The sequence below is a fragment of the Nematolebias whitei genome, chromosome 21, assembly GCF_014905685.2.
Source record: "Nematolebias whitei isolate Nwh7 chromosome 21, NemWhi1, whole genome shotgun sequence".
Classification (NCBI taxonomy): domain Eukaryota; kingdom Metazoa; phylum Chordata; class Actinopteri; order Cyprinodontiformes; family Rivulidae; genus Nematolebias; species Nematolebias whitei.
This window is the reverse complement of record NC_056518.1, coordinates 30,481,970-30,508,657: the sequence shown is the minus strand read 5'-3', so window position 1 is coordinate 30,508,657 and position 26,688 is coordinate 30,481,970. Positions and strand designations below refer to the sequence as shown.

The 26,688-nt window shown below is 44.2% G+C and overlaps 1 protein-coding gene across 1 annotated transcript in view; it reads left to right on the top strand.

Moving 5' to 3' along the window:
• The window catches only part of LOC119427226 (neuronal PAS domain-containing protein 3), a 162,415-nt gene that overhangs the window by 59,405 nt on the left and 76,322 nt on the right, over positions 1–26,688 (top strand). The window contains exon 4 of the mRNA XM_037694805.1: positions 10,273–10,355. Coding sequence (XP_037550733.1) covers positions 10,273–10,355 — 83 coding nt within the window. The remainder of the gene's footprint in view (positions 1–10,272; positions 10,356–26,688) is intronic.

Here is a 26,688-nt window from a genome sequence, read left to right as displayed (position 1 = left end):
CTTGTCCAGAGGAGGGACAGTGATTTGGACTTGTCCAGAGGAGGGACAGTGATTTGGACTTGTCCAGAGGAGGGACAGTGATTTGGACTTGTCCAGAAGAGGGACAGTTGGTAAAGTGATAGAAGGATGTTAGAAATGCAGCTGTCAAAAAAAGATATAGGCGATATATGGATGCAGTTTGAGAGGACATGAAGGTAGTTGGAGTGAAGACAGAGGACAGAGTGAGATGGGGGAGGAGGACTTTGTGGTGATCCCTGAAGAGGGAGAAGCTAAAGGAAGAAGTCACTGTACTGCTGAGATCATTTTGCTACTTTTTGGTTTATTTTAACTTTCATCTACATAGTTTTTTTTTTTTTTTTTTTTGCTTGTTGTAGCCTTTTGCTACCTTTTGCCAATTTAACTTTAGTTTTTTTTTTTAGCTTTTAGCTATTGACTAACTAATTTTAGCTTTTAGCTACTGTTTTGCTGGGATTGTCCCTTTCTGTTCAGCTAATGGGATCATGTTGCTACTTTTTGGCTCATCTTAGCCTTAAGCTACAGTTTTGCTTGTTGTAGCCACTGACTTGTCAATGTTGGCGTTTAGCTACTGTTCTGCTTGGTGTTGCTCATGTTCTGATTGTTTGAACCTTTCAGTTTTCATTTAGTTTGAATTTCTTATCAAACTGAGTTGTTTTTGGTTCGGTTGGTAGTAAAACGTGCCTGAAGTTTTGATCTCAAACCGAGGGTTTTGGAGCCGGTGGCAGCCATCTCGTCCTCACTGTGTGCTGACAGAGTAATGGAGACGTGTGTCCTCCTTCACCTTTCTGTCGGGTAAATTAATGACTGACAGCTTCTCTCTAAACTCCTGCAGCTCTCAGCAGCTCGTCTTACAGCGTCGACAAATTAACAGCAGATTAACCAGAGCAGCAGCCGAAGACGGACTTCATTTACTTTTCCATAAACAGCTTCAGTGTTTCAAGACGACAACGCTCCAGTTTGTTGTATTATAAAACAACACAGTTTAATATTATCACTTGGCCTGTCGCGATAAACAATAAATCATTTAATTGCTTGATAAATTAAAATTATCAACCTTATTTTCATTTATCGGCTTCGTTTCTTCGTGTCCCTCTCAGTACTGAAATCACTGGATGACAAAAGGCTCAACGGTGGTGCTTTTCACCGACTCTTCCGTTTCTCTTTCCTCTTTAAAATCTGTTTTAACCATCCAAAATCACGTTTTTTTGATTGTTAAAAGCAGCTAAGCTGAGAAGCTAAGCTACGAGCTAAGCTAACAGGCCGACCTTCGTCTTGTCGAAGCTCCAAAATTCGCAGTTGAAATTCGTGCCTTCGTGTAAAAAGTTTTTCTCTGCAAAAAGTAGCTGAGAATTTGTTTACTGATTTTTTTCTTATTAAAAGCTTTGTGTGAAAAATGCTATGCTAAATAGCTCAAACCACACCGAGCGGCCGCCATTTTGAGAACCGACAAGAAACGGATCACGTCATGTCAAGAGGCCTCCCTCCCATTTTTCTTGGAGACACGCTGCTCGCTCCCTCACTATCCATCCTTCAGTTCAAACATTCTTATACTTCCATCCAGTGGTCGACAAAAGGTACTACACACAAAACAAATTAACAAGCACTTTTTCTTAAATTTGACAATAATTACTAATTATTGTCAAATTTCAAACAATATTATCGTTTATCGCAATAATTTGAGACAATTAATCACCCAGCAAAATTTGTTATCATGGCAGGCCTAATTATCACACACAAACTTGACATATTTGGTAAATTATAGATAAACGAAGGCTGATGTGTGTGACACAAACTCAGGTGAGTTTCTGTTGAAAAGTAAATAAATAAAATAAATAAATAAAAATAAAACCACAAGAAAACATAATGAAAAGTGTTGTTTGTCTCGAACAGCTGGACCGGACTTAATCCTGACTGCTGCTGCTTTCACTACACTCCTACTGTGACCCCCCCCCCCCCCCCACTCCGCTGCACATCTACTAGGCAGCCACTTCATTAATGTGTGTGTGTGTGTGTGCGTGTTCGTTCACACTCCTTTCCCACGTATTATAGTCTTCAGGCCCTCCCAGTGTGGGTATTCAGGGGCTTGTTCAGTTCACCACTGGGGCACCCGGGCCCCTACCTAATTACATTGTGTGTGGGTGTGGGTGCCTGCGTGTGTGCGTGCATGCCCACATGTCCCAAAAATATATCCAGGCTGTGTGTGTGTACCCCTGGTACAGTAGGCTGGCTCCTAATTACTGTCTGCTCCTTGTATTCCCACAGTGTCAATACCTTCCTGCCTCACTGAGCTCATGCTCTGTTGCTCTGTGCGTGCGTGTGTGTGTGCGTGCGTGCGTGCGTGTGTGTGTTTGTGCATGAAAGGGGGAGAGGGAGAAGCCAATCATGTACGCTGACAAATTCAGACACGAGAAGCTTCAAGTCTCATGAGGTTAAAGATTGACAGCACACAAACACACACACACAGTTTTCACTCCCTTCTTTGTTACAAATATTTAAACAATATTTCATCACATTCAGATTTCTGCCCTCAGTTTCCCCAGAATTAAGATTTCTTCTTTGATTTGATAATAAATTTGTTTAACTAACGCAAATTATAGAAAACAAAACAACGTAAATAACTTCATGTTGGAGTAAACAACCACAGATGGAGAGACACTGCTCTGCGGAGCAGGATGTTCAACATGTCAGACTGCTGAGATTAACTTGTTGGACAAAAGAAGAATAAGTTGATTTAAATCTGGTTTGACCAATATGTGAGACGTTTTTAAACCTAAACTTGAATTTGATGTGAAATCTGTATTTTCTCCACAGTTTATTCAGAGTTTTGAACATATTTGACCATTTCTTCCTCAGACTTTAATATTATGTCAACACCTTCAGACCCAAAACTGACCCTGATTTCTCTGAAACATCCCATGATGGCAACCTTTGAAGGTGCAGATTCCCTCCATAAGTTTTTATTTCCAATGCTGCAACTCTTTGGTCAGAAAAGTTCTCAAACTGTCTGTTTTTTTTTATTGTTTTTATTTTGACACCAGAGGTCAAGAGTCGTGCAAGCAGTATTTTTTAATACTCCTTGGGTGGAGCAGTTCAGGTATCTGAGAGTCTGTTTCCTGACTGATTGTAAGAAGTATTGATGGACCTAAGCCTCATCTGCAGTAATGAAGACGTTGCTTCAGTCTGTCATGGTGGAGGTGGAGCTGAGCTGTGAGGCAAAGCTTTAGAGGTACTGAAACATCTAATCATCTTGACCGGGTGTTAGATCAGTGTTAGATATCATGAAAAGAACTGAGTTTTGGAGTGGCTATTTCTCTTCATTGAAATGTGTCAGCTGAGGAAGTTCAGATATCTCCTGGATGTCTTTGGAAGGAAACCGTGGGACAGACCCAGACAGTCCTTGCAGGGCTTAAATGTCCTCTTTGACTTGGGAACACCTTGTGACTGACGAGGAGCTGGAGTGGAAGGTCTGGGTTTCCCTCTTGAACCTGTTGCTTTCAAGACCACAGTTTGATGCATTATGGACAGTTTGATAGATTGATGAACAGTTGGATGGATGGACAGTTGGATGGATTTATGAAGGGCTGGATGGTTGGACAGTTGGATAGATTGATGGATGTTAGATGGATTTATGGACTGATGGATGGATGGATGGATGGATGGACACATTGATGGATGGATGAATTGATTGTTGGAATGATGGATGGCTGTTGGATGGATGGATGGATGGATGGATGGGCTGTCAGTTGGATGGATCGATGGACAATTAGGACTGATGGACTGTTGGATGTATTGATGGGCAGTTGCATGGACAGTTGGATGGACTGATGGTGGAATTGATGGATTGTTGGATGGATTGATTAATGGGTGGATGGATGGACGAACAGTTAGGATTGATGGATGTTGGATTGATGGACGGTTGGTTGGATAGATTGATGGACGGTTGGATGGTTTGATGGACAGTTAGATGGATTAATGGATGTTTGGATTGTTGGTTGGTTGGATGGATTGATGAACAGTTAGGACTGATTGGTGATTAGAAGGATTGACAGACAATTGGATGATGATTGGATGGATGGGTAGATGGTTGGATGGATGTTGGATGGATTGATGGATAGTTCAATTGATGCATCTTTGGATGACTTGATGTAGGGTTGGATGGTTAGAAGGATTGATGGACTGTTGGATGGATGGGTAGACAGTTGGATGATCAGATGCTTGTTGGATGGTCCTTTTATGTGTTGCTGTGAGAACATTTATCTCAACTCATCTGAGTTAAATTAATTTGAAGCTGCCGTTCTACAAACTTTCAACATTTGAACAATCTGAAATTAAAGCTGTTCTTTTACACTGTTTTTGGAGTTTAAGGTTCTGACTTGAAAAGGTCCAAATAAGGAATGTAATGACCCACAAATAAATGTTTGTTTTTTTTCTCAGTGGTTTTCCCCATGTGTCCGTCCCTGCAGCCAGCGTGGCCATTTTGAATATTTTTCTCCTCCTCGTCGTCTGCGTGCCTCTTCTGCTTTTGTCCTTTTTGTCCTTGACTTGAACACAAACCAGCTGGTACTCGACTGAGTGGAGAGGCAGCAGAGATGATCTCTCACTCTCACACACACACACACACACACACACACACACACACACACACACACACCTGGAGGTGAGTGTGTGGAAGTGTCAGCACTGTGTAAGCCCTGTTGTGGATGCGAGGTCAGCCGACTGGATGTTGACTCTTTAACTCTCAGGATGGCTCTCTGGGATTTCCAAAGAGTTTTAGGTTCATTTTATTTATTGTTATAAAAAAGTTAAATCTGGTCCTCTGGACATTCAAAAAAAACAAAGCAAATCAACAAAAAAATGTAGAAACGTTTCGTCTCTCGTCCGAGAGACTTCTTCAGTCTGAGGTGCTGTATTCATAATACATAATAATACATACATAATACATAATACTCCAATAGATTGAACTTTTTTGGACATGAACTACACGTTAATCTGCAGCTATGATTTAAAGTTTCCTCTCCTCCCATCTTTCTCTCTTGTATAAGTCGTGTTCTTTTAATGTAAGCGAACATCATGCAGGTCTGCTCTTCTCACAAACTCTGAAACATCACACACATCTCACACCCACGTCATAAAACTTAGAATTACTCAGCAGTAACTCGTGCTACGCTAAGCTAATGCTTCGCCTGCTCTGCTGCAGCTTTATGCTCTTTCGGCTGCTATCTGTGGTGCATTTATGTGCAACTCAAAACCAACACAAAAACAGGAGCGTCGTGTCATACAGCACTAGACTTGACTTCAACAAACGCTCCGTTTCTTCACGCTTTAATCAAAATTATTCCTGAATAAACCCAAAAAACAACCAAATCAACATGTCTACCTTTATTTTCTATGACCCCACAGAGTAATAATCAGCTAAATAAATGTGAATATGAATATCTGAAAAAATATGACAACAGGTTTGAATTTTCTTTATTTCTGGGATGGAGAAAATATAGAATAACATCAGCGTTTAAAAATCAGCATCACTACAAGTTTTTAATATTTGCTATATATCAAAATGAACAAGCGCACCATGATTTCTACTTTTATAAGGGACACAGGAAACAGAATGCTTGTAAGATAACCGTTTGTAAAGTCATCAGCCACTTCTTTGTTTGGACGCTCAGATCACGAAGCTTAAACTGCTCAAGTTCCTTCAGGTGTTGCTTCGTGGAAACTGCTGGTTAGATTCTGCATGTCAGAGCTACCAGTGTGACAGGAAATATTGAAAAGAAGAGCGTCGAGCGATGCAGAAGCCTCCGGGGTTTTGTGGAAAAATAAAGCCAATAAACATTTTTCCACAGAAAATAGTGGCTGGTCCAAATTTCTGCAGGGTGCTTTTAAATCTGCAGTATAGATCTGTAAATCTTTACTTCCTGTCTCCTCCTCCATCTTGCAGCTTTCTCTTCATGTTTGTCTTCCACAAAGATCTCACTTCACTCACCCCCCCCCCCCCCGCCTCCTGTCGTCACTGAAGCCTTTTCTTTGGTTTCAAACAGAAAACAGATTTCCTGGCGGTACATCTTTGTCTTCAGTTTTGTTCGTGCCGCTGGGATTTAACGGTTTCACAGACGGGATTCTGTTTCTGTTCCATCGTACACGTCAGGGCTACTCTGCAGAACCTGTTGGTTATGTTCTGTAACCCCAGATTCTATGAGTATAGGCACAGCCATTTATGGCTATCGCTAGTGGGTTTATCCCTCTCCTCACACCAACGACACAGAATGAACCCCTTCTACGCACACTTGGGACTCTCCACGAACTCTCATGTCCAGGAAGGGACCCACTGTGTCCCTAATCTACCCCCAAAGATGACATGGAGACCCTGCAAATGTAGCAGACATATTCTGACTCGTCTGTTCTGAACGTACTCTGCGTTGTGTGTGTTCGTTAGTCCAAGAACCAGCAGACAACGACCCCAAGTTGTTGCAACTGTTCAAAATAAAAATGTCTTCAGCACAGCAGTTCATATACTCAGGCTTCCACATGCACACCTTCGATGGGAAAATAGAAAGGAATTACAGAATTACAATGGCATGGGGAAACCTGATGGACATGGGCCTTGAAGCTTAACTCCGCCCATTAAAGGGGCCGAGATGGGGTAGAGGTAGGGCCTGCCCTTCCCACCTGCCGTGGTGTTTCTGAGCAAGACACCTAATCCCTAATTGCTCCCCAGACGCTACATACAGTAGCTCCCCACTGCTCCACCTGGGTGTATCCAGGTGGGATGGGTTAAATGCAGAGAACCAGTTTCACCATTGCATGGGAACTTACACTGATGACAACACATAGCACTTAGTTACTTAAAGTGATGTTAAACATTAAAAAAACATCTTAACAGATATGAATTAAGCAAATAAAATAAAATGTGAGTTAAACAAACTAAAGTTTCAAGATGCTTACAACAGTTTTACAACATTCTCACACATAAATGGGAGACACAATTCTGCACACGCCCCTCTCCCCGCCACCACTACGAGTGGCGCAAACACATGAGAAGTGATTCAAAAACAGGAAGTAAGAAATTAAAAGCTTCCCCACCAAAGTAAAACACAATACATATACCAGGAAAACGTACATGGACAGTAAAAAAAAAAAAGGATTTGGGATGAAATCTAACCTGTTACACAAAGACCCCTGTGTTCTGTCTGACTCCTGTTTTTCAAAGCACCATAGCGAGGCACCTCCTTTTAGCTACAACTTCTGAAGCTGATATTTATTTTCAGATCAGAGTAAGACAGGTGAAGTCGTCTCCGTTACTCGGCAAGTAAAAGTCAAACTAAAGTTAATCTCTGAGCCCTTCGCTCACTCACCTCCAGTGCTTTTGCCATTTTGTTCTGCTTTAATTCCAACGAGCTTCTCAGAGCATTAATTGAACCCTATTTTACTACAGTTACCCTCCCTGCACTTGACAGAACAGTTTTGGCGTGTTTGTGTTGCTCTGTTTAAATGTGGAGTAATGAGGTCTGCAGGGAGAGGACAGAGTTTGGGTGAAAAGAGGAGAATGACCTGAGGGTAGACAGAAACTCTCTGATGGTTGTTTTTGTTCTGCCAGGCTCACGGTCTCGGGGCCTGGTCACTTCTTGTCTTTCTCTGCCGTAACATTTGAAAAACTGCAGCTTCATAAATAAACTCTAGAGTTGATGTTGACAGGAAGTGTTTGAAGCAGAAGTTGAAGCAAACAGCATTAATGCAACTTGTTGCTTGGTGTTTTATTGGCTTGCTGTAATTACAATGAATGTAAAATTAATTGAGCTGTTTATGTGTTTTATTTTCCTGGTTTTAACCTGAGGGCAGCTCTTTCAGCCATCTCTCCTTCCATCGTCCTCTTTCCTTCCGGCTGTTGGACTCTGTGTTTCTCTGTGGAGAGAGTTCTGCCCTGAGGGTGGAATTTAAAAGTTATAACGCATTTCTCTGACTTTCTTCATCTGCAAATGTTTCTGTTTTATCTTTTCAGTTGAACAGCTCATGATGGGTAGAAGGTTGATGTGATGGAGCTCCATCATTTACCAGAGTCCTGAGACCTGCTGCTGTTGTCCCACAAACACGATGCTTCTGCTTGTTGGGGATAAACGTAGTTGAATGTTGGTTTTTAGAAAGTTTATTCAAGATTTTCTAGCTGGTACTGAAGCCCCCTTCACTCGAGATGAGACCTGGCTCTTATGTAAAAATCAGACGTAAGGTCTTTGCAGGGTTTGCGTGAGTTGCTTTAATTTATGAGAACGCAGTGGATGCAGAGCGTGGTCGTGTTATGATGGGTTTCAATGTGCTCAAAATGTTTAGAACAATGTCCTGGTGGCAGCGTATTCATGACCCGAGGCCGGCGTGCATCAGCGTTGCTCGGTTGTCTTTAATTGGAAGTCTGACTAACCTCGGAAGCTCCGACTGCTCGTACCGAGGAACAGAAACTCTGATACAGCCGTGCTGCAGGCTGTGGGAGCATCATGCTCATGTGGTGGGACCCTCTGGCTCTGAGCTGCTTCCTGCCACTGCGGCAGAGACGGAGTCGTGATTGTACGTGGCAGTATGGTCATGGGAACATGCTGCTGTTGCGTGGAGGGTATGGACCTCCTGAAAATGAAGTGCAGTATTCCCTCGATGCTTCACGGATTGACTTTCATGGACTCACTCTTTCTCAGGTTTTCAACATAAGATTGTACAAATTGTTTCCCGGTGGCCTGGCCGGGTTAAGGCTCGGTTCGGGTCATGCTTGGTTATTTTAAATAAACAATCCATGCCGCTCACTCTGGTGTCCGTATCACTGAAGTTCCCACAGCAGCGATGAGGAAAGATGGACCCCAAGGTTCTGACCAGTTCATCTGCACCTGGAAGAGGACCCCAAGGTCTGTCTTTCCTCATCGCATTGGGACATCACTTAATGTCCTGGTGCTCCCAGTGGCCTGTCCACCCCCGGGCGCTGATCGGGTCAGTAACAGTCTTCTACTCTCTTTCGCTGTGCTCTTTTAAGCATTTAGAGAGTTTAGAACAATAAAAACATTGCAAGGGTGTGGGAATGGTTTATAAAGCCTTAAAATATATATGCATTAAATACTAAAATAAATACAATGTCCCTACTTCGCAGATGTTCACCTATCTCCGGGGTGTCTGGAACGTAACCCCTGCTATGAGTGACTACTGTAATGAGCAGTCATGGCTTCATGACTTCTTTTACACTGAAGGTTCCCCAAATCTGTCCAGACACATTCTGACCAGTTCTTCCGCACCTGGAAGAGGACTTTTGTTCTTTTGTATTAATATTTTATAATTCTAGATTTAATATTTTTGTTTTAGCACACAGTTGCACCCCATCGATACCAGCATGTAAGAGTTGGTCGTTCAGTGTCTGTGAGGATCCTCGGGAGAGGTGGGGGGTCTGTTGACTTGTATCATGCAGTTCATGGAGGTCAACCTTATCATTCGTTTTATTTTTCAATATTTGTCACATAACCAAGCCAAATGACTGTTTGTCTCCTACATAAACGTTTGTCATCACATTCTTCAGAAAGTGTCTGATTTACCCCACACACACCAAACCATAACCCCGCCCATCGTGCTGCGAGTCTAACCAAACACCGCACCTTCCACTGGAACTGAACGCCCCAACGTTCTCTAAGATGTCAGGTCTTTATGAAACCACTAATGCTCTCCATCTGATTTTAGTTTGAGAGCATCAGGTGAACTTTGGCTTCAACAGGCGACATGTAGTTTCTTGTATCTCGTTGTCTCTGCGCATTTTAACAGCGCTGATGGATGAGAAGCTAACCCTCTGACTGTAGACAGCCTGAGTTATCTCCAACCTCTGATCCAAACTTTGACGTTCTCTGACCACGTGTTTGATGTGTCCGATGTTTTCCTCTGACGTTGTTTCTTCCTGTAACTTTGTTACATTCAAGCCTGGTTAGCATTATCAGCTCTGCTCCTTACCTGGCAGGTGTCACCGAGTGCAGCTCACGATGCTAACCTGTCACGCTGATTCGAGCCTTTCAGAGCTGACCTCACTGGTTCCTTTTGTCCTGTGCCATGTGTGTTTGTCGTGCTAGGCTGTATAAATGTGTGTGTGTGTGTGTGTGTGTGTTTGGATGCATATTTGTGTGTGACTGCAGCTTTGCTCGTATCAATGTGTCCGAGTCTCACCAGTCTTCTTCTGTCCTGTCCTGTGTTTTCTCTCCTCCTGTGTGTGTGTGTTCATGTGTGTGTGTGTGTGTGTGTGTGTAGCTATTGGTACTCAGCGGAGGAGGAGTCCCAGCGCCATCGCCTCCGACATCTTCGAGCCTCACCTGGGCAGCCACATTCTACAGGTAAGAACTATTCAGTCTTCAGCTGTTGTTGCAACACCATGAAGAATGAAACGTTTGGTGAGACTGAGGACTTCTGGTCCCTGACGTGATCCTCATCGGCTGGTTCTGTCCCACCCTCCCAGAAACACTTCACTGGATCCTCATGTTTTATCAAACATGAGCCCTTTGCTCATTTTTATCAAAGGTTGTAGAGAAGTTGTTCAGCAGTTTGTGTCCTCATTGATGAAGTCACGTCTGAGGAGCTTCAGAGACCAGAACCACGTCTGATGAAAGACTGACCACATCCTGACAAACATCAGATGTCTTACTAGATCTCAGCGCTGCTTCTGACGCCATCAATCACAACGATTCATTCATTAAAAACACAATCTATTTTCTCTGTTCTTTTGTCTAAAGCCTCTTGATCTTCATGTTTGTTGGAAAAAAGACTAAAAGAGTAAAGGTTAGTTGATTGATTGATTGATTGATTGATTGATCATCTGTAGAAAAGTGTGCATTCAGTGTCTGCAGCAGAAAGCCTCTTCTGTCTAAAAACAACATGGCAGTTTGACTTGAAAGTTTCATCTGAAGGAACCAGAGCACTAGATATGTTTACCCAGAATGCCGTGCAGCAAACAGCTTCTCCCAGCTGTCAGCACGGCGATGGAGGCTGATGGTTTGGGCTCCTGTCAGTCTCTGAGGCGTTGATTCTTCTGTAAATATTTTTACATTTAAATTCCACCTGGGGATAAATGCTGCGTGTGATTGGCTGTTTGCGTTAATGAGGGTGAACGTGTGGACCTGGTGAAGCCTTCAGAGTGTTTCTTACATTTTAAAGGATTCGGTTGTCTTAATGGATATAAAACCTATTTTTCTGTCCTGATCCATAAAAACTGAGTGTTTTGTCTGGTTGTTCTGCTGGTTCATAAAAAAAATTAAAATAATAGAACAAATTAGTGCTCACTGAGAAAACAATTTTGTAAGTTCAGTAAAAATTAACTCTGAAATAATTTTAAAGAGGTTTTTGTTGCCTCACAGCCTCAAGAGTTGATTTCATTAATCATAATTAATCCTCTTTTGTTCTATTTTATTAAATTAAATACTTTGATTGCCATGATTTAAGAAGCTTCTGAGGATTTCAAACATCGTTGGTGTTTGAATTTTTGTTCCCTTTCAGCTTTTATTTTGGTTAAACTAATAAACTACTTTTACTTCTTTACTCTAGTAATTTAGTTACTCTTTAACCTCCACCTGCTGCTGCAGCAAAACTGAATTATTACATGGAATTATAAAAGTGTGATTATAACTGGGTTATCACAGTCAGTGTGTGTGTGTGTGTGTGTGTGTGTGTGTGTGTGTGGTTTTAATCCCTAACATGCTCCACTCCTTATCTGTTTAACATGCAGCCCAAAGGCTGAGCTTTAATATCACAACCAGGCCGACGTGATACCACAGCTGATACAGCCTGCTAATCTGTGTGCGTGTGTGCGTGCTTGTGAAATAGTTCTGTAAGCGTGTTTACGTCTCGTGCTTTTGCGGTTGCAGAAACTTTGATGTTTGCGTCTGTAATCTGTCACCAGTGAGGGAACATTTTCATAATCACCTCGTTTATTTATATTTATCATTTTATCGTTTTTAAGGCCGCCGACAGAAAAGGAATAGAAAGTGTTTCCAAACTGTAACAACCAACCTTCTGCATCATCGGAGCAGCTCAGCAGCTCCTGTTTGTTTCAAGGAACAAGATCATGAACGCTGAGAAGATGGATTGTTAAAAACACTTGGAATAAATGTAATAATCAAAATGTTGTTAAAATATAATAGGTTCAATTGTTGGACTATAGAGACAAACAGAAGCTTGTAGATCATTTTATTTAAGTGAGGTCTGGCTTAAGATTTTATATTTTTATTACAAAAATATATAAATAAAACCAAATGTACACCTGTTTAATACTTTTTAATTAAAAAAGGCAAAAACATTTGTTTCCCTCCTCAGCTTCTCTCTACCTCACATGAGTGTGTGGAGCAGGACATCTCCTTGCATTTGTTTTCTTTCCGTCCCGTTTCACTCCGACACACACTCGCTGCACAGACCGATTGTGTCGCCGTGACAACCGTCTCCTCTTCCGCCCTTCTGCTCATCTTGTTGTCATGTGTGAGTGTTAACATGGAGCCCGAACAAGGCGAGCTGCCACGCACTGGCTCAGCAGAGCCGTGTGTGTTAACACCGTGCTCTGATCCTTCACTTCGAGACATTAGACATCCCATAACATCTTGTTATAATCCCTGGAGAGTCGCTATGACAACCACACGAGGCACATCCCCAGGCAGATTGAATCAGATGTGAGATAACAAGTGACACAATGTTCAGCTCCTCTCACCTATGTGTGTGTGTGTGTTTGTGTGCATGCGTGTTTGTGCATGTGTGTGCGTGCGTGTGTGTTTGTGCATGTGTGTGTGTGTGTGAGACTGAGGAGGGAAGTTGTATCGTGTTCTCCTTTTGAAAACTATCCTAATTGAAACGCTTCTTTCTGATGTCGGCCTACTTCTGATCGCAACAGTTATAATCTGCATCAAGATGGCCGCCACATCTAATAGACATTAGCCTACACCATTAGATGAGGTTTGTTGTGGTAGTACCTGAGAGTTATGCTCAATTATAAAGTTATTAGTTTAGGTCTCTGTCATGGCAGGCAGCGGGCGACATTTAACATTATAACTTTCTACACAAAGAATTGGGCCTCCACCACTGGATGACTCCACTCAGAGGTGAACATAGTCTTTGCAGGGTCTTGGGAGGGCTTCAGGTGTGGGTGAACTAAGGTATCTTCTTTACCTGTGGTAACCAGGTTTACATCATGCTAGCACAGTGTGATCTTCTGTCACGCTGCTGCATCCTGATGCTGTTCTAGTGAGCCGTTCCAGAACCTGGTGAGGGTGCAAAGAGCATCTCAAGGCTGGTTCCAGGACTGAACTGGAGCCAGAGTTCACTCAGCTTTGTCTTCCTGTCACTTTTATTTCTGCTGTTTGACTCTACTGAATGCCATCTTTGCATCCGATCCGAGTCCTGCCTGCTGGACCTGATGCTCCATCGTATACTTGGTTTGTGAATCTGAGCAGAAACCATTCGCTGCTGGTCTGAAGTGAGTCCAGCCTTCAGTTTTATCAGGCATCCTGTTTCTTGTCGACACTTGATCCTGTTCAAACCTCTGCGTGTCGGCATGCGTTCTCCATGGCAACCTGTGTGTTCCTGCTCCATCGTTGGGGTGCGCCCGGCTGTACGTGCACGGCCTTTTCAGCTGAGGAGGAAGGCTAACATGTTGGCAGCAAATTGGCCTCATTAATCTTCAGCTTAATTGATTGTGAGAAGTTTGAGGATGACATTTTAAGAAAGCCTGGCGGACGGGGTGCGCCGTGATTGATTTGGCTAAAACGCAGCGCTAATGAATGCCAGACAGTCACTTAGGTGGTGGAGACCAGACACTAATATAAGAGAGATTAGGCCAGAGGGGTTGATAACGCTTAATGAAGAGAGAGATGGGGGAGGAGATTTGTGGGGTGGAGTCATTAAACAGAATGTAAAGCTCCATATTCTCCTGTCAGGTCCAGGTTTTCTGAGTAAATAAACAAGTGGAGATTGTGTTTGTATGAACTTTATCCATCATGAACAGAGATCTCGGTGTCGGCAATCATTTCAATCAGCAGGTGGAGGATTTTACAAATAATTCCTGGGAGAAGGTGAAACATCTCTGAGCTCATGGCTCAACCTGCCAATCAGAGGAGGAGCTGTTAGTGCACCACCAAAAAAAAGTTGTCTTCTATGTTTAGTGTGCTTCAGATTTCAGACAATGTCCTTTGACCACATTTTAGTATAATTAGTTTCAAAGTAAACTGTCATCTGAAACTCTCGAGGGATGAAGAGAATAAACCTGTTTCTTTTTCACCAAAGTAAAAAAAATAAGAAAAGATGCACAATACGTTTATTAAAGCCCACGGTGAGGTGAGATGAGTGTGCTGGGCTCACAAACATGTTCTTATTTAGTTTCAGTCCTGGTCCTGTTTGGACCTGCACCTCAGACTTCACAGCAGAACCATGAGTCAGAGTTTAAACAGGTGCCAGGAAGTTGGACTTTCCATTCAGCTCAAACAGGAAACAGAAATATTCAGGTAATAAATAAATACAGTTGATCTGTTTGAACGTTCGGTCACCTCGAGCTGCAGCCGGTACCAAACGGCTTCATTCTGCAGCGTGTAAAACAGATGTAAGGTGCCCGTGCGTTGTCACGACGATGAGGGGGAAATTAAAGACGACAGCGACAGCACACGGATGCCACGCCGCTTCCTGTCAACCCGCCAATCAAACTGTCAGCCGGTGATTGTCACCGAAGGTAAAAATTTGCCACAGACGCATGAAAAGACAAAGAAACGACAGGACAAATCTACTGCTGCGGGCGGATTCTGTTGAGGTTCATTAGTAGGAAGTATAAAATCGACAGGTTAAAGGAAAACCGGAGGACGTCAAACATGTGAAGCTCAGATCTGCTCAGTATACAAAGATTTACACTGAAAACACACCTGGGAGAAGACGACCTTTCAAGGCTTTAGATTTAGCATAATTTATCCCCTCAGTCCACGAAGATGTGTTAATTATTCAAGCTTTAAGACAAACATGTTGCATTATGACTGACGGCAAGTTGATGATGAAGGGGGGTCAGAGGAGGCGTGGGCGGGACCATTGTTGGTACCGCCTCACATCTGGAGCTCACAGACTGGTTCTAAAAGTACAACATGGCAGCTCCCAAAAAGACATGGCAATTTCGAGTAGGGAATCAAAGGAGACACTTTGTCCATCTGAGGGTTTGGACCGTGGGTTGATGAAGACGTAAATGTCTGACCTCAGCTGGGAAACCTCCATGCCTTGGTCTGAACATGGTAGAGGATGAAACGTGTATTTGTTTTTAGTTTTTAAGTATGATGGAAAGGAAGGATGAAGATCCAGATTTGATCTCCACGACCAGATCAGAACAGGTCTCTCCTTCGACCAAAGAGAAACTCCTTCACCCCAGGACTCTCTCCGTCACCCCAGGACTCTCTCCTTCATCCCAGGACTCTCTCCTTCACCCCAGGACTCTCTCCTTCACCCCAGGACTCTCTCCTTCACCCCAGGACTCTCTCCGTCACCCCAGGACTCTCTCCGTCACCCCAGGACTCTCTCCGTCACCCCAGGACTCTCTCCTACATCAGCAGTACGTTCCTATAGGATGCTAACATGCATGCTAACAATTGTGCTACACACCGGCAGAGCGGGCGGCTGTGCGCACAGGAATATTTTTTGTATAAACAGCAACCTTTAAAAGATGATGTCATGACCCCGCCTCTTATATAATGGATGATGTCTTCTTTTCTTCTTTTTGTTGTTTTTACATTTCAGACTCTGTGTGTGGTCGTTCTGCTTCGTGCCTTGTTTCCTGTTTCTGTTGTTTTTGTGTTACAGCACCAAATCTGTACTTCTCTGAAAGCAAGGACTTCCAAGTGAACAAGTCTTTATTATTGTCTTAATTATCTTTAACTTTATTAGGCTTTATTATCCAAGTCTTTATTATTAACATTTATATTACTGTAAAAATTCTACTTGAAAAGTATTTTATTTGAGACTCTGATTCCTGACATAAAAAACATCTATTTGTCTCGGATCAAATCAATGATCACATCTGAAACCTTCAGCTCGGCATGTCGGCTGATTTCCATCTTTATTTCACTCTGTTTCTGAGCGTTGAACTTCAGGCCTTGAGATGAATTTTTAAGACCTGCATATTCAGAAATGAACACATAATTATACACATATACACACACACACGTGGGCGTGCACACACACGCTGAACAGTGTGTTTCAGGCAGGCTTCTGCATGCACAGATGACTCCAGAGGCACGGCGTGACCCGGCAGCAGCGAGACTAAAGGTCATGGCGGTGAGCATCATGCCTTGCATCCTGATCGCCCAGAATCCTTCCTCCCTCCAGTTTTCTGACTTCCTGTGAGGTCCAGCGGGTTCATTAGCAGAGGGAATAACAGCAGAGAGGTCTGAAGCGATAAATGAAGTGTCCGGGGGGGGACACCAGTAGAAAAATGAAGGTGAAAAGAAGGAAATCCACCACCGGCTCTTATTATTCATGCAGTCAAAAGGCCGAGGCTTGTCTGCATCTGTAATTGTTTGATTTTATGGGCGGGTTAGGCTCTTTAAACAAACACGCTCTTATGCTAATGGCAACACGGCGCTGCCCTCAAGGCTACGTCTGGTGGGAGGCTGGGCGAGAGGGTTTCTAACGGGGGGAGGGGGGCAAAGCTGAATATCATTTGTATAATTATAAATGACAGAAGAAGCCGTTCACACACACAATCAGCCACTTTGTCCTGACAGGTGGAGGGGGAGGAGGTGGAGGGAGAAACAGGGGAGAGGGGAGGTTAGTTCTGATTGCTGTCAATCAAGTGGTCCGTTGGGAGGACCACAGAGGCAGGCAGATCTCTGTGAACTTTGACCCCCACCCCCTCCCTGGCCGTTGCAAAGCAGACTAGGAAGATTTGAACAACCTTGAAGGACGGACTGAATTTCAACTGAGGCAGAGGAACAAAAGGATGAAGAAAAGACAGGATGTGGTGTACAGGTGAGAGGGAGCGAGGTCAACTTCACCTCTACAAAATGTTGCTCAACTCTTGCATCATTTCACTTCAAGCAACGCTGGTAGTCTCTGTCACCCGCCGCCTGGAAACAGAACCATCTGCTCAGCTAGTTCCACAGACACTGAGCTAAACTGTGGCGTGGTGGTAGCTGAGTCATCCTGACACTGAGCTTCATTACTATTTTCTGCTGTTCTCCTAAAAATCTGTCCCCCTCTGACCCGTTGGTCCTCTTTGTTGTGTCTGTTCCAGCCAAATGGGGTAAACATGTAACACCTCCCCCCTCTCCCCCCCCTCCAGATTTAGAGCCCCCGCCTAACTAATCTCCCTGCATAGACGTTTCTGCGTTTGTGGACTAATCTGTGAGTTTCTGATTCGTGAGAGATGATTTGAATCTTTGATTCGTATGGACTCACGTCCTGTTCACGTTTCACGTCGCCTACTTTAGTCTGTCACCTCTCACCTCACTGAGTATCTAATGAAACCAAGTAACCAACTGAATATCTTAGAGTAAGTTGTAGGTGGAAGATAAATATTAGATCAGGGGGTCCAGTCCTGGTCCTGGAGGGCTGTTACCTGTTTCTCTGCTCCAACTCACCTGATTCAATGGTTGAATCACCTCTTCAGGCTCTGCAAATTCTGACCCATCGATTCAGATCAGGCATCTTGAGGAACATCTAAAACGTGCAGCGTGGTGGTCCTCCAGGACCAGGACTGGACACTCCTGGGTCAGATAAACACCAGCATCACGTGATTTTCAAAACTGGTCCTTCTAAACTGGTCACTCACTGCCTAAATGTGCAGCCATTTAGGCAGCATGAAGATAATGGATGGATGGATCAGTGGTTAGCACTGTTGCCTCACAACTAGAAGATCCTGGGTTCGATCCCCAGTTTGGACCTGAGGTCTTTCTGTGTAGGGTTCCTCTGAGTGTTCCAGTTTCCTCTCACAATCCAAAAACCTGTAGTTGGAGGGTCTAAATCAAACTAGGTCCATCTCACTGCAGTCCTTCTGATCCTCAGAGCCCAGATGGATCAGAACCAGCCATGTGGACCGAACAGACACCGTTATCTCCGAGTTTTATTTATTAACAGAAAGCTCAGCTTCAGCTGTAGAACTTTCTGCTTTATGTTTGACTCCACAGCAGCAGATATTTCTCCAAACCAGAGGTTGTTTACTTCCATTATTTTGTGTTTGTTTTTGTGTTTGTTGTTTATTTGTGACATGAGTCATCCCACTGGTGTAATTCATGTAGATAAAACCCAAAAACAGCTGTTCGGGTTTTCATGTCATTCGTTCATTTTATTTTCTGCCCCGCTGAGATCATCGGGTGTGAAAACCACGAGCAGCATACACACACGCACGCACGCGCGCGCACACACACACACACACACACACACGTGTATTAAAGAAATCTGGAAGGTCTCAGTCACCTGAAACTGTCATCTGTCACCCCCCATAATCACTACAATCCAGCAGAGAAATCTGCTCTAATCAAACAGGAAACGCCTCCATGATTTTGGCTTCCAGCCCCCTCCCCCCTCCCCCCTCCGTTCATTTCATCTCGCTGTGTCTCTCTCTCGTCATTCATTCCTACAGTCGTCCTTCCTCCCCCATGTGTCCTCTCATCCCATTCCTCCCCCCTTATCGGTCTGATTTATACTGTTTGTGTGTCTGTCGGCTCTCAGGGACGCGGCGGCATCTGGCGGAGGCAGTCCCCAGAGGAATTGTGGGTAGGGAGGGGTAAGGTTATGGCTTCACTGCCATCACTGAACTGTTGTCTGTTGGTGTGTGAGTGCACCGGGGTGTTGAGAGTAAACGTAGACCAGGTGTTGTCTTCAGACCGATTGGTTCTGGCCCTGGGAAGTCTCTTTGTGTTCTAAACCTGATGCTAAAGAAAGAACTGCTCAAACCACCTGTAAGTTAGAAGTTTATCGTTTCCTGGACAACCTTACTGAAAATTACACCCCATTTTATATTGTCTATTTGAGTTTAACATTTCCAGATGAACATAACAGTGTGCCACACCAAATTTATTCTCGGTACCTGTCTCACTGACTTGTTTCAAGCTGACATCGTCATCTGTGGCGAGAACAGGGAACAGGTGGAAGAGAACTTGGAGAGGTGGAGGTCTGCACTTGAAAGAAGAGGGTGGTAAAGAGGTGAAGAAGAGAGTCTAGGCAGGATGGAGTGGATGGAGAAAAGTTTCAGGAGTGATTTGTGACTGACTGCTGTGACTTCTGGGACTGACTTCCTGTTTGAAAAAGCATCCCTTTGGTTTTGTCTGCATTTAGGACAAGTTTGAAATGGAACAAATCTGACTGGATGATGTCAAAGGCAGATTGCAAAAGCTGGAAAGCCTTATAAACGGTTTTAGCTAGACAATAAACAACTGTGTCGTCAGCATAAAAATGTAAGTATGCATCAGGGATGCTCTGACCTACATTACCTATGTAGATTGTAAAGAGGGTGGGTCCTAAGACTAAGCCTTGTGGTACACCATTGCTGACTGTTAAATAATGGGAGGAAGTACCATTATGTTGAACACATTACCTCCAATCTGAGAGATAGAGAACCAACCAATGGTATGATCTGAGAAACCAATTTCTGATAGCTTATGACACAAGGTGTCATGGTCCACAGTGTCAAAAGCTTTAGACGGGTCAAAGAAAAGTGCATCACAATAATCCTTAGCATCCATTAGGCCATTTAGTTATCTGCTGCTATTTGTATCTATATTTTTATTTTATGTTTTCCTGTCCGCTGTGCTTGTGTTTCTATTGTACAGCACTTTGGTTGGCCTTGTTGCTGTTTTAAGAGTACAAAATATTAGACAGTTGTCTCTCCGACTGTTGGACTCGATGCCGGCTCGTCCACTCCAGGTGTTGTAAACTGAATGTTGTTAAATTATTACGGGGAGAGTTGACGTCGTGTCAAACATAACCTGTCTGCTGCTGCAGCTGGAGGCGCTTGTTTTCCACTCCAGTGCGTGCCTCTGCACTAAATTAACTGGTTAGAGAAGAGAGGCAGAGGAGTGAAGCAACTTTAAACCAGATTTTGAACCCGTTTGTCTCTCGTTGTGATGTTAGACTTTGAAAGGTGCGTCAGCTGAATTTATATACACAAAGAAACTGAAAACACCTGAATCAAATCTACAAAAAGGGAGAATGTAGACGATCAAATGAGGGCTCATTTGTTCAAACAAAACGAGAAATAAAAATACTACTCAGACGAAGGGAAATGTTTACACAGAGAACTTCTCTTCACTAAAAGCGTTGGAGGAAAGTGAGAACAGAAAACTGTTTTCTGCTGGTTCTGGACTGAAACAGACGACACAGACAGAAACTCTGCTGTCAATCTGCAGACGGAGCGAGAGAAAAACAAAGGACCAGGCCAAGTACAGACCAGGAGGTCTTTGTTCATGAGTGGGTCCATGAACACCACAAACAGGACTGGATCCAAACGGCACCGGGGACAAGCTTAACTTTGGGCTGAGACTGTGGATGCAGGTCAGTTGTGGTTCTGCAGGGACTGGTTAACTTTTATAGCCACCCCAGCCCCCACCCCAACAACCTTACAAAGGGTAAAGATCTGGTTCGATGGTTGACCCACTATGTGATGATGTTATTTATAAGACTGAGTTTGTTGTGGCTCCTTGGGACTGATGAAGTGTTTTGGATGAAAGAGGAAACGTTTCAACAAAAAGGAACCGTCTAGAGGACCTGACTGAGCTGGTTCTTTTACCCGGACTATTGAGCATGAACCAGGATTTGGTCCGGTACTACTCGACCCGCCTCACTGTGCTGGACCTGAGGCTCAACAGTCCCAACAGCCTGGAGTTTCTGTGGAGGCCAACCGGTTCAGTACCCTAATAGTTGGATTGTGGTTCCCCCTTTGCAAAAACTGGGGCCTTCGGGCTGATCTGCCGGTCCACAGTTGGAGCAGCTTGTCCATGAGACGATACAGAAACATGTCCACCATGACAGCTCCACAGTATTCAGAACCGAGCAGAACCCTGTACGACATACTGTTAAAAAAGAAGTTTAAAACTGGAAGAGCGCCCCTCTAAACCTCACTGGGCTTTAGTAGAAGAGAGCGGTAAGCTGGTGCTGTTTGAACCGGCACCTCAGACTTCAGAACCACCATTCAGAGTTTGAACGGGTCGCAGAAAGTTGGGCTGGACTGCTGTTTCCAGAACTTCAACACTGTCTGCACTGACAGCTGGGAGCGGTGCGGTCTAAGGCCCGTTCAGTGTAGTTGGCTGAATAATTTATTGTTATTGAACTGATTGATTATTAATAAAACAACAGCAGGTTGTAACCTGAAGAACTGTTTGGTTTTATGGAGATCAGCTGAAGGGGGGCTGGCAGGTGAGCAGCTGAGGGGATCGTTTGTGTTAAATCTATTGACCTTACTTCATCTCCACGTGAGCAGGACAAATATTTAAAATAGATGTCATGTTCTGGGCCGCCTCCAACCTAACAGCCACTGCGCTGTGTGTGTTTGTGTGTGTGTGTGGGGGGGGGGGGGGGGGTGTTTAACGGACCATTCCTGAAAAAACAAAGCTGCCTCTCTCTTCCCTCCATCGCTCTCCATCCATACTCTTCTTCTTTTCCTCCAAACTCCCCACTTCATTTCCTTCACTCCTCTGCCTCCTCCTCTCTCCCGACAGCCGCTAATAATAACGCATGAAGGCAGTCACACTAAATGAAGACAAATGTCGTCCGCCGCTCCGCACTCATAATCTCTCTCCCTCCTTCCCTCCTTGCTCCCTCGCCCGTCTGCTTTGTTCTTGTCCTTTCGGAGGACCAGAACGGTCCTGAAAAGTATGAGCACATGGTTTATTTTTCCGTGCTTAACCGAGGAATATGTTCAGTTTAAAGTCCTCGTGCACCTGTTGCTCTTCTCTGCTGGAATCATAACTGAGACAAAACTAAACTGGAAAGAATCATTGAATCGTTTTGGGTGAATCTTCAGCCCAGAATGTTTTTTCTTTTTAACACTTAATCAAACCAACTTTATTTAGCGAGCACATTCAAATCATGTTTTTGAAGCTCCCGTCTGCTCTAGTTTAGTTTGTTTATTTGTCAGATGCAGGTTAACACAAGGCCAACAGTGCAATGAAACTTTCAGGATGAGAAGAAGCGTTTCAACTCGCTAAAAAAAACAAGAATTAAGAAAGCATGCAATAAAATTTCTAAATAAAATACCAAAAGTCAAAAGAAATTTAATATTTACATGGTCCAAAATAAATCTAGACTACTCCAGATGTTTTAAAATACACACCTGTCTCTCCGTCTGCTGGTCCATTTGTTGGTTCTGGACTCAGGTCTCCAGGCAGCATCTTGATCAGGGAGGTGCAGCCACCTCTTCCTGCTCTTCTGGGAGGACTCCCAAGGTGTCGGACCAGCTGAGAGACGTAGTCTCTCCAGTGTGTCCTGGGTCTTCCCCAGGGTCTCCTCCCAGTTAAACCTGTCCAAAACCCCTCCAAATGGAGGTGGCCAGGGTTCGTCCTCTCCAGATGTCTGAATGTCCTCAGCTGTCTCCTCTGGATGTGGAGGAGCAGCGGTTCTACTCCAAGTCTCTCCTGGAGATCTGAACTTCTCACCCTATCTCTAAGGGAGAGTCCAGCTACCCTGCAGAGAGGACTCATTTAGACCTCCTGGATCCAGGATCTGGTTCTTTCAGTCTCTACCCAGAGTCCAGGACCACAGGTGAGGGTAGGAACGTAGACCGAGCGGTCCTGAAGTAAAAACATCAATTTCTTGCATATATGAGTTGGCTCCAGATATGACCCTTTGGAGAAGTGGTGTCTGTTTCAGCCATGCTCATCATTTTTTCAAGACAAAAACTTTCACATACATGATCAAACAGTAAGTAGTAAAAGTTCTCAGGAAGCAGCAGATTGTCAGATGTTTGTTTCATTGGGGGCCAAGATGGGATTGAGGCAGGGCAGCCAACTTGGGACCAGGAAGTCCCAGGTTCGATCCCAGCCCTTCCCACATGTTGTGGTGTCTCTGAGCAAGACACCTAATCCCTAATTGCTCCCTGGGCACCTACATAGCTGCCCACTGCTCCACCTGGGTGTATCCCAGGTGCGATGGGTTAAATGCAGAGAACCAATTTCACCATTGTATGGGAACATACAATGGTGACAATCTCAGACTTCCCTCCCTCCCTTCCCTTTATTTGTTGTTTTGTGTCTGTGAATGTGGACATCGTCGCCACCTGCTACCTGAGCTGGAGTGTTTCAGAGTTTGGGTTTAACATCAACGTTCATGCCTAATAATCCAGGTAAAAAAAAATCCAATTTAAGTCGGGTCATCTGGACAGTTTCTTTGTGTTGAAACGTTTCGTCTGAGTTCATTTGAGTTTGTTGTGGCTCCTCAGACTGAAGTATTTTGGATGAAAGACTAGGCATGTCGCTATAAACAAATCAATTAATCGCATGATAAATGAAAATTATTGACCATTTTCATTTATCGGCTTTATCGGGTCTTTGTCTCTCTTTCTACTGAAGACACTGGATGACAAAAGGCTGAACTCTGGTGCTCTTCACTGACCCCTCCCTTTCTCTTTAAAATCCATTTTAACTGTTCAAAATCACATTTTTTGGATCGTTTAAAGCAGCTAAGCTGAGAAGCTAAGCTAACAGGCCGACCTCGGGATAAAACCTCTGTCTTGTCGAAGCTCCAAAATTCATGGTTGAAAGTTGTCTTCATGTAAAAAGTTGTTTTTATCTGCAAAAGAAGCTGAGAACTTGTTTACTGATTTTTTTTTTTAATTAAAAGCTTTGTGTGAACAATGCTATGCTAAGGAGCTCAAACCACACCGAGCGGCCGCCATTTTGAGAACCGATGAGAGACAGCCCATGTCACGTCAAGTGACTTCCCTCCCATTTTTCTTAGAGACGCTACTTGCTCCTTCACTATCCATCTTTCGGTTCAGTCTTATACTGCCATCTGGTGGTCAAGTACAGGTACTACACACAAAACAAATTAACCAACATTTCTTCTTGAATTTGACAATAATTACTAATTATTGTCAAATTTCAAACAATATTATCGTTTATCGCAATGATTTCTGAGACAATGAATCGCCCAGCAAAATTTGTTATTGTGACAGGCCTATGAAAGACGAAACGTTTCAATACAAAGAAACTGTCCAGAGGACCTAACTTGACTTTGTTGGAGTTTGATTTTACCTTTCTGCTCTGTTCTGGGTGAAGATTGTACTTTTTACTTCCTTATTAACATTGAGCCAAGTCTTGTAAACGTGTCCTACAACCATTAAGTCATTTTCTTTACATGCTTGAGTTTTGTTCAGGGTTGAAGTCCTGAAGAGGCGGGTCGACCCTAAACACGAGTTGCTGCAGCATAACGGCACCTGGATATTCTTCTTGTCGTCCTTGTCTTTAAATACTGGTTGGAGCGGCCAGTAACCCTGGAGCAGGATCAGAGTAAACCACATGTCAACACAAGCTGTTTGTTTGGTGTTTTCATGTGTACCCAGAAAAAAATTAGCTCCCATGTACCCTGCAGGATTACTTCCAGTTCTCTACGATCAGGGTTAAAGTCCATTAACTGCCACCCTCCTGCAGGTCTTTGGTGTGTGTCAGACTCTCCCACATAGACTCTGTTTTAAAAAGCAACATTTCACTGACATTGTTCGATAAATCTGATAACAAACTTGTTGTTTTTACGCTGCTGTTCGGTCCCAGTTAAACTACTCGTGCCTCCATGATGGAACCATTAACACATGGCTGAACGGTGATGCTCATACAAGCAATGACTGATTCAAAGAGCTTTAATATCCAGCATCCCTGGATCTCTTATCATGAAGTTAATCAGGGAGATGATGTGTGAGGGCTCTCTCTGCTTCTTTATAAATAAATGTTTTTTTTTTTTATCCATCCTGTGAAGACGTCGTCTGCGGTCAAACGGAAACATGATCTGCTTTGTTTCGGTCCAAACTCCAAACAGGAGGTGTCATATGAAATCATCTCATCTTTTTCCTTCATCTTTACCAGAGAGGCATTTGAACCTGGAAGTTGTTTCATCAGAAGCTGAATGAGCTCCAAACTGATGCGTTTTGTTGTAGATGAGACCAACTCGGACTTTTGGGAACATCATGTGCATCTGCTCTGTGGCCGGTGTATTTTTTTTTTTTTTTTTTTTGGAAGGTTGTTCTGAGGATAAAAGCTGCTTCCATCTGTCGAGCATTAACCAGATTCACCAACTCCTCCAACAACACGACATCTGAGCTGTTTGGTTGGTTCTGGCTTGACCCGTGGCTGTAGGAAGGTAACCACGGTAACCAGCTTTTTTATAATATTTACAAGACCTTCCCTCGACGCACAGCATGGACTCTGGAACCGGTCTCCTTCAGAGGGGCTGGACCTTATTCCACTCTGGAGTTGACCACAGTGAGAAGCACGGAGTTGGTGCGGGTCTACTTTTATTCTCCCGACTTGGTGCCTGTGTGTTGCAGTTTTCCCTGGTAGATGAGAGGGTAGCTTCCCTGCGCCTTCGGGTGGGGGGACAGGCTCTGACGGTTGTTTGTGCCTGCTTACCAAATGACAGTTCAGAGTATCTGGCCTTCTTGGAGTCCTTAGCAGGGGTGCTTCAGCTGGGGACTGCTTTATTCTGCTGGGGGGCTTTAATGCCCACGTGGGTAACGACACTGTGACCTGGAGGGGTGTGATTGGGAGGAACAGTCTCTCTGATCTGAACCCAAGTGGTGTTCTGTTGTTGGACTTCTGTGTCATAGTTTGTCCATCATAAACACCATGTTGGAACATAAGGGTGTCCATAAGTGCACTTGGCACCAGGACGCCCTAGATCATAGATCGATGATGGACTTTGTAGTCGTGTCATCTGATTTGCAGCCGTTTGTTTTGGACACTCGGGTGAAGAGAGGAGCTGAGCTGTTAACTGATCACCACCTGGGAGTGAGTTGGAACAGATGGTGGGGAAAGATGCCGGACAGACCCAGTAGACCAAAGTGTGCAGTGAGAGTCTGCTGGGAACACCAGGATCTTCAACTCACACCTCCAGGAGAGCCTTAACTGCATCCCAGCAGCGGCACGGAACATCGGGTCAGAGTGGGCCATGTTCCACAACTCAACTGTTGAGGTGGCTGTCTTGAGTTGTGGCTGCAAAAGTTGTTGGTGCTTCTTGTGGTGGCCATCCTCAAACTTGGTGGTGAACACCTCGGGTTAGGGAGGCTGTCAAGCTGAAGGAGTCGGGAGGTATCTGAGGAGTACCGGAGGGCCAAGCGGTCTGCAGCCTTGGCTGTTGCTGAGGCAAAAGCTCAGATGTGGGAGGAGTTTGGTGAGGCCTTGGATGGAGACTTTCAGTCGGCTCCAAGCAGTTTCTGACAAACCATCAAGCGGCTGAGGAGGAGAAAGCGTCTCTTTACGAACACCGTTCTCCACATCTAGAGCAGCCAGTTGAGGTGGTTCAGGCATGTCCAACTGGGAGGAGACCCAGGGGAAGACCCAGGACACGCTGGAGAGACTGTCTCTCAGCTGATCTGGGACCATGTTGGGGTCCTCCCAGAAGAACTGGATGAGGTGGAGAGATGTTGGACCTCCCTGATCAAACTGCTGCCCCCACCTGACTTGAGAACAAGCAGAAGTGAATGGAAGGATGGATGGATGGATGGACTGTCAGGTTTTAGTT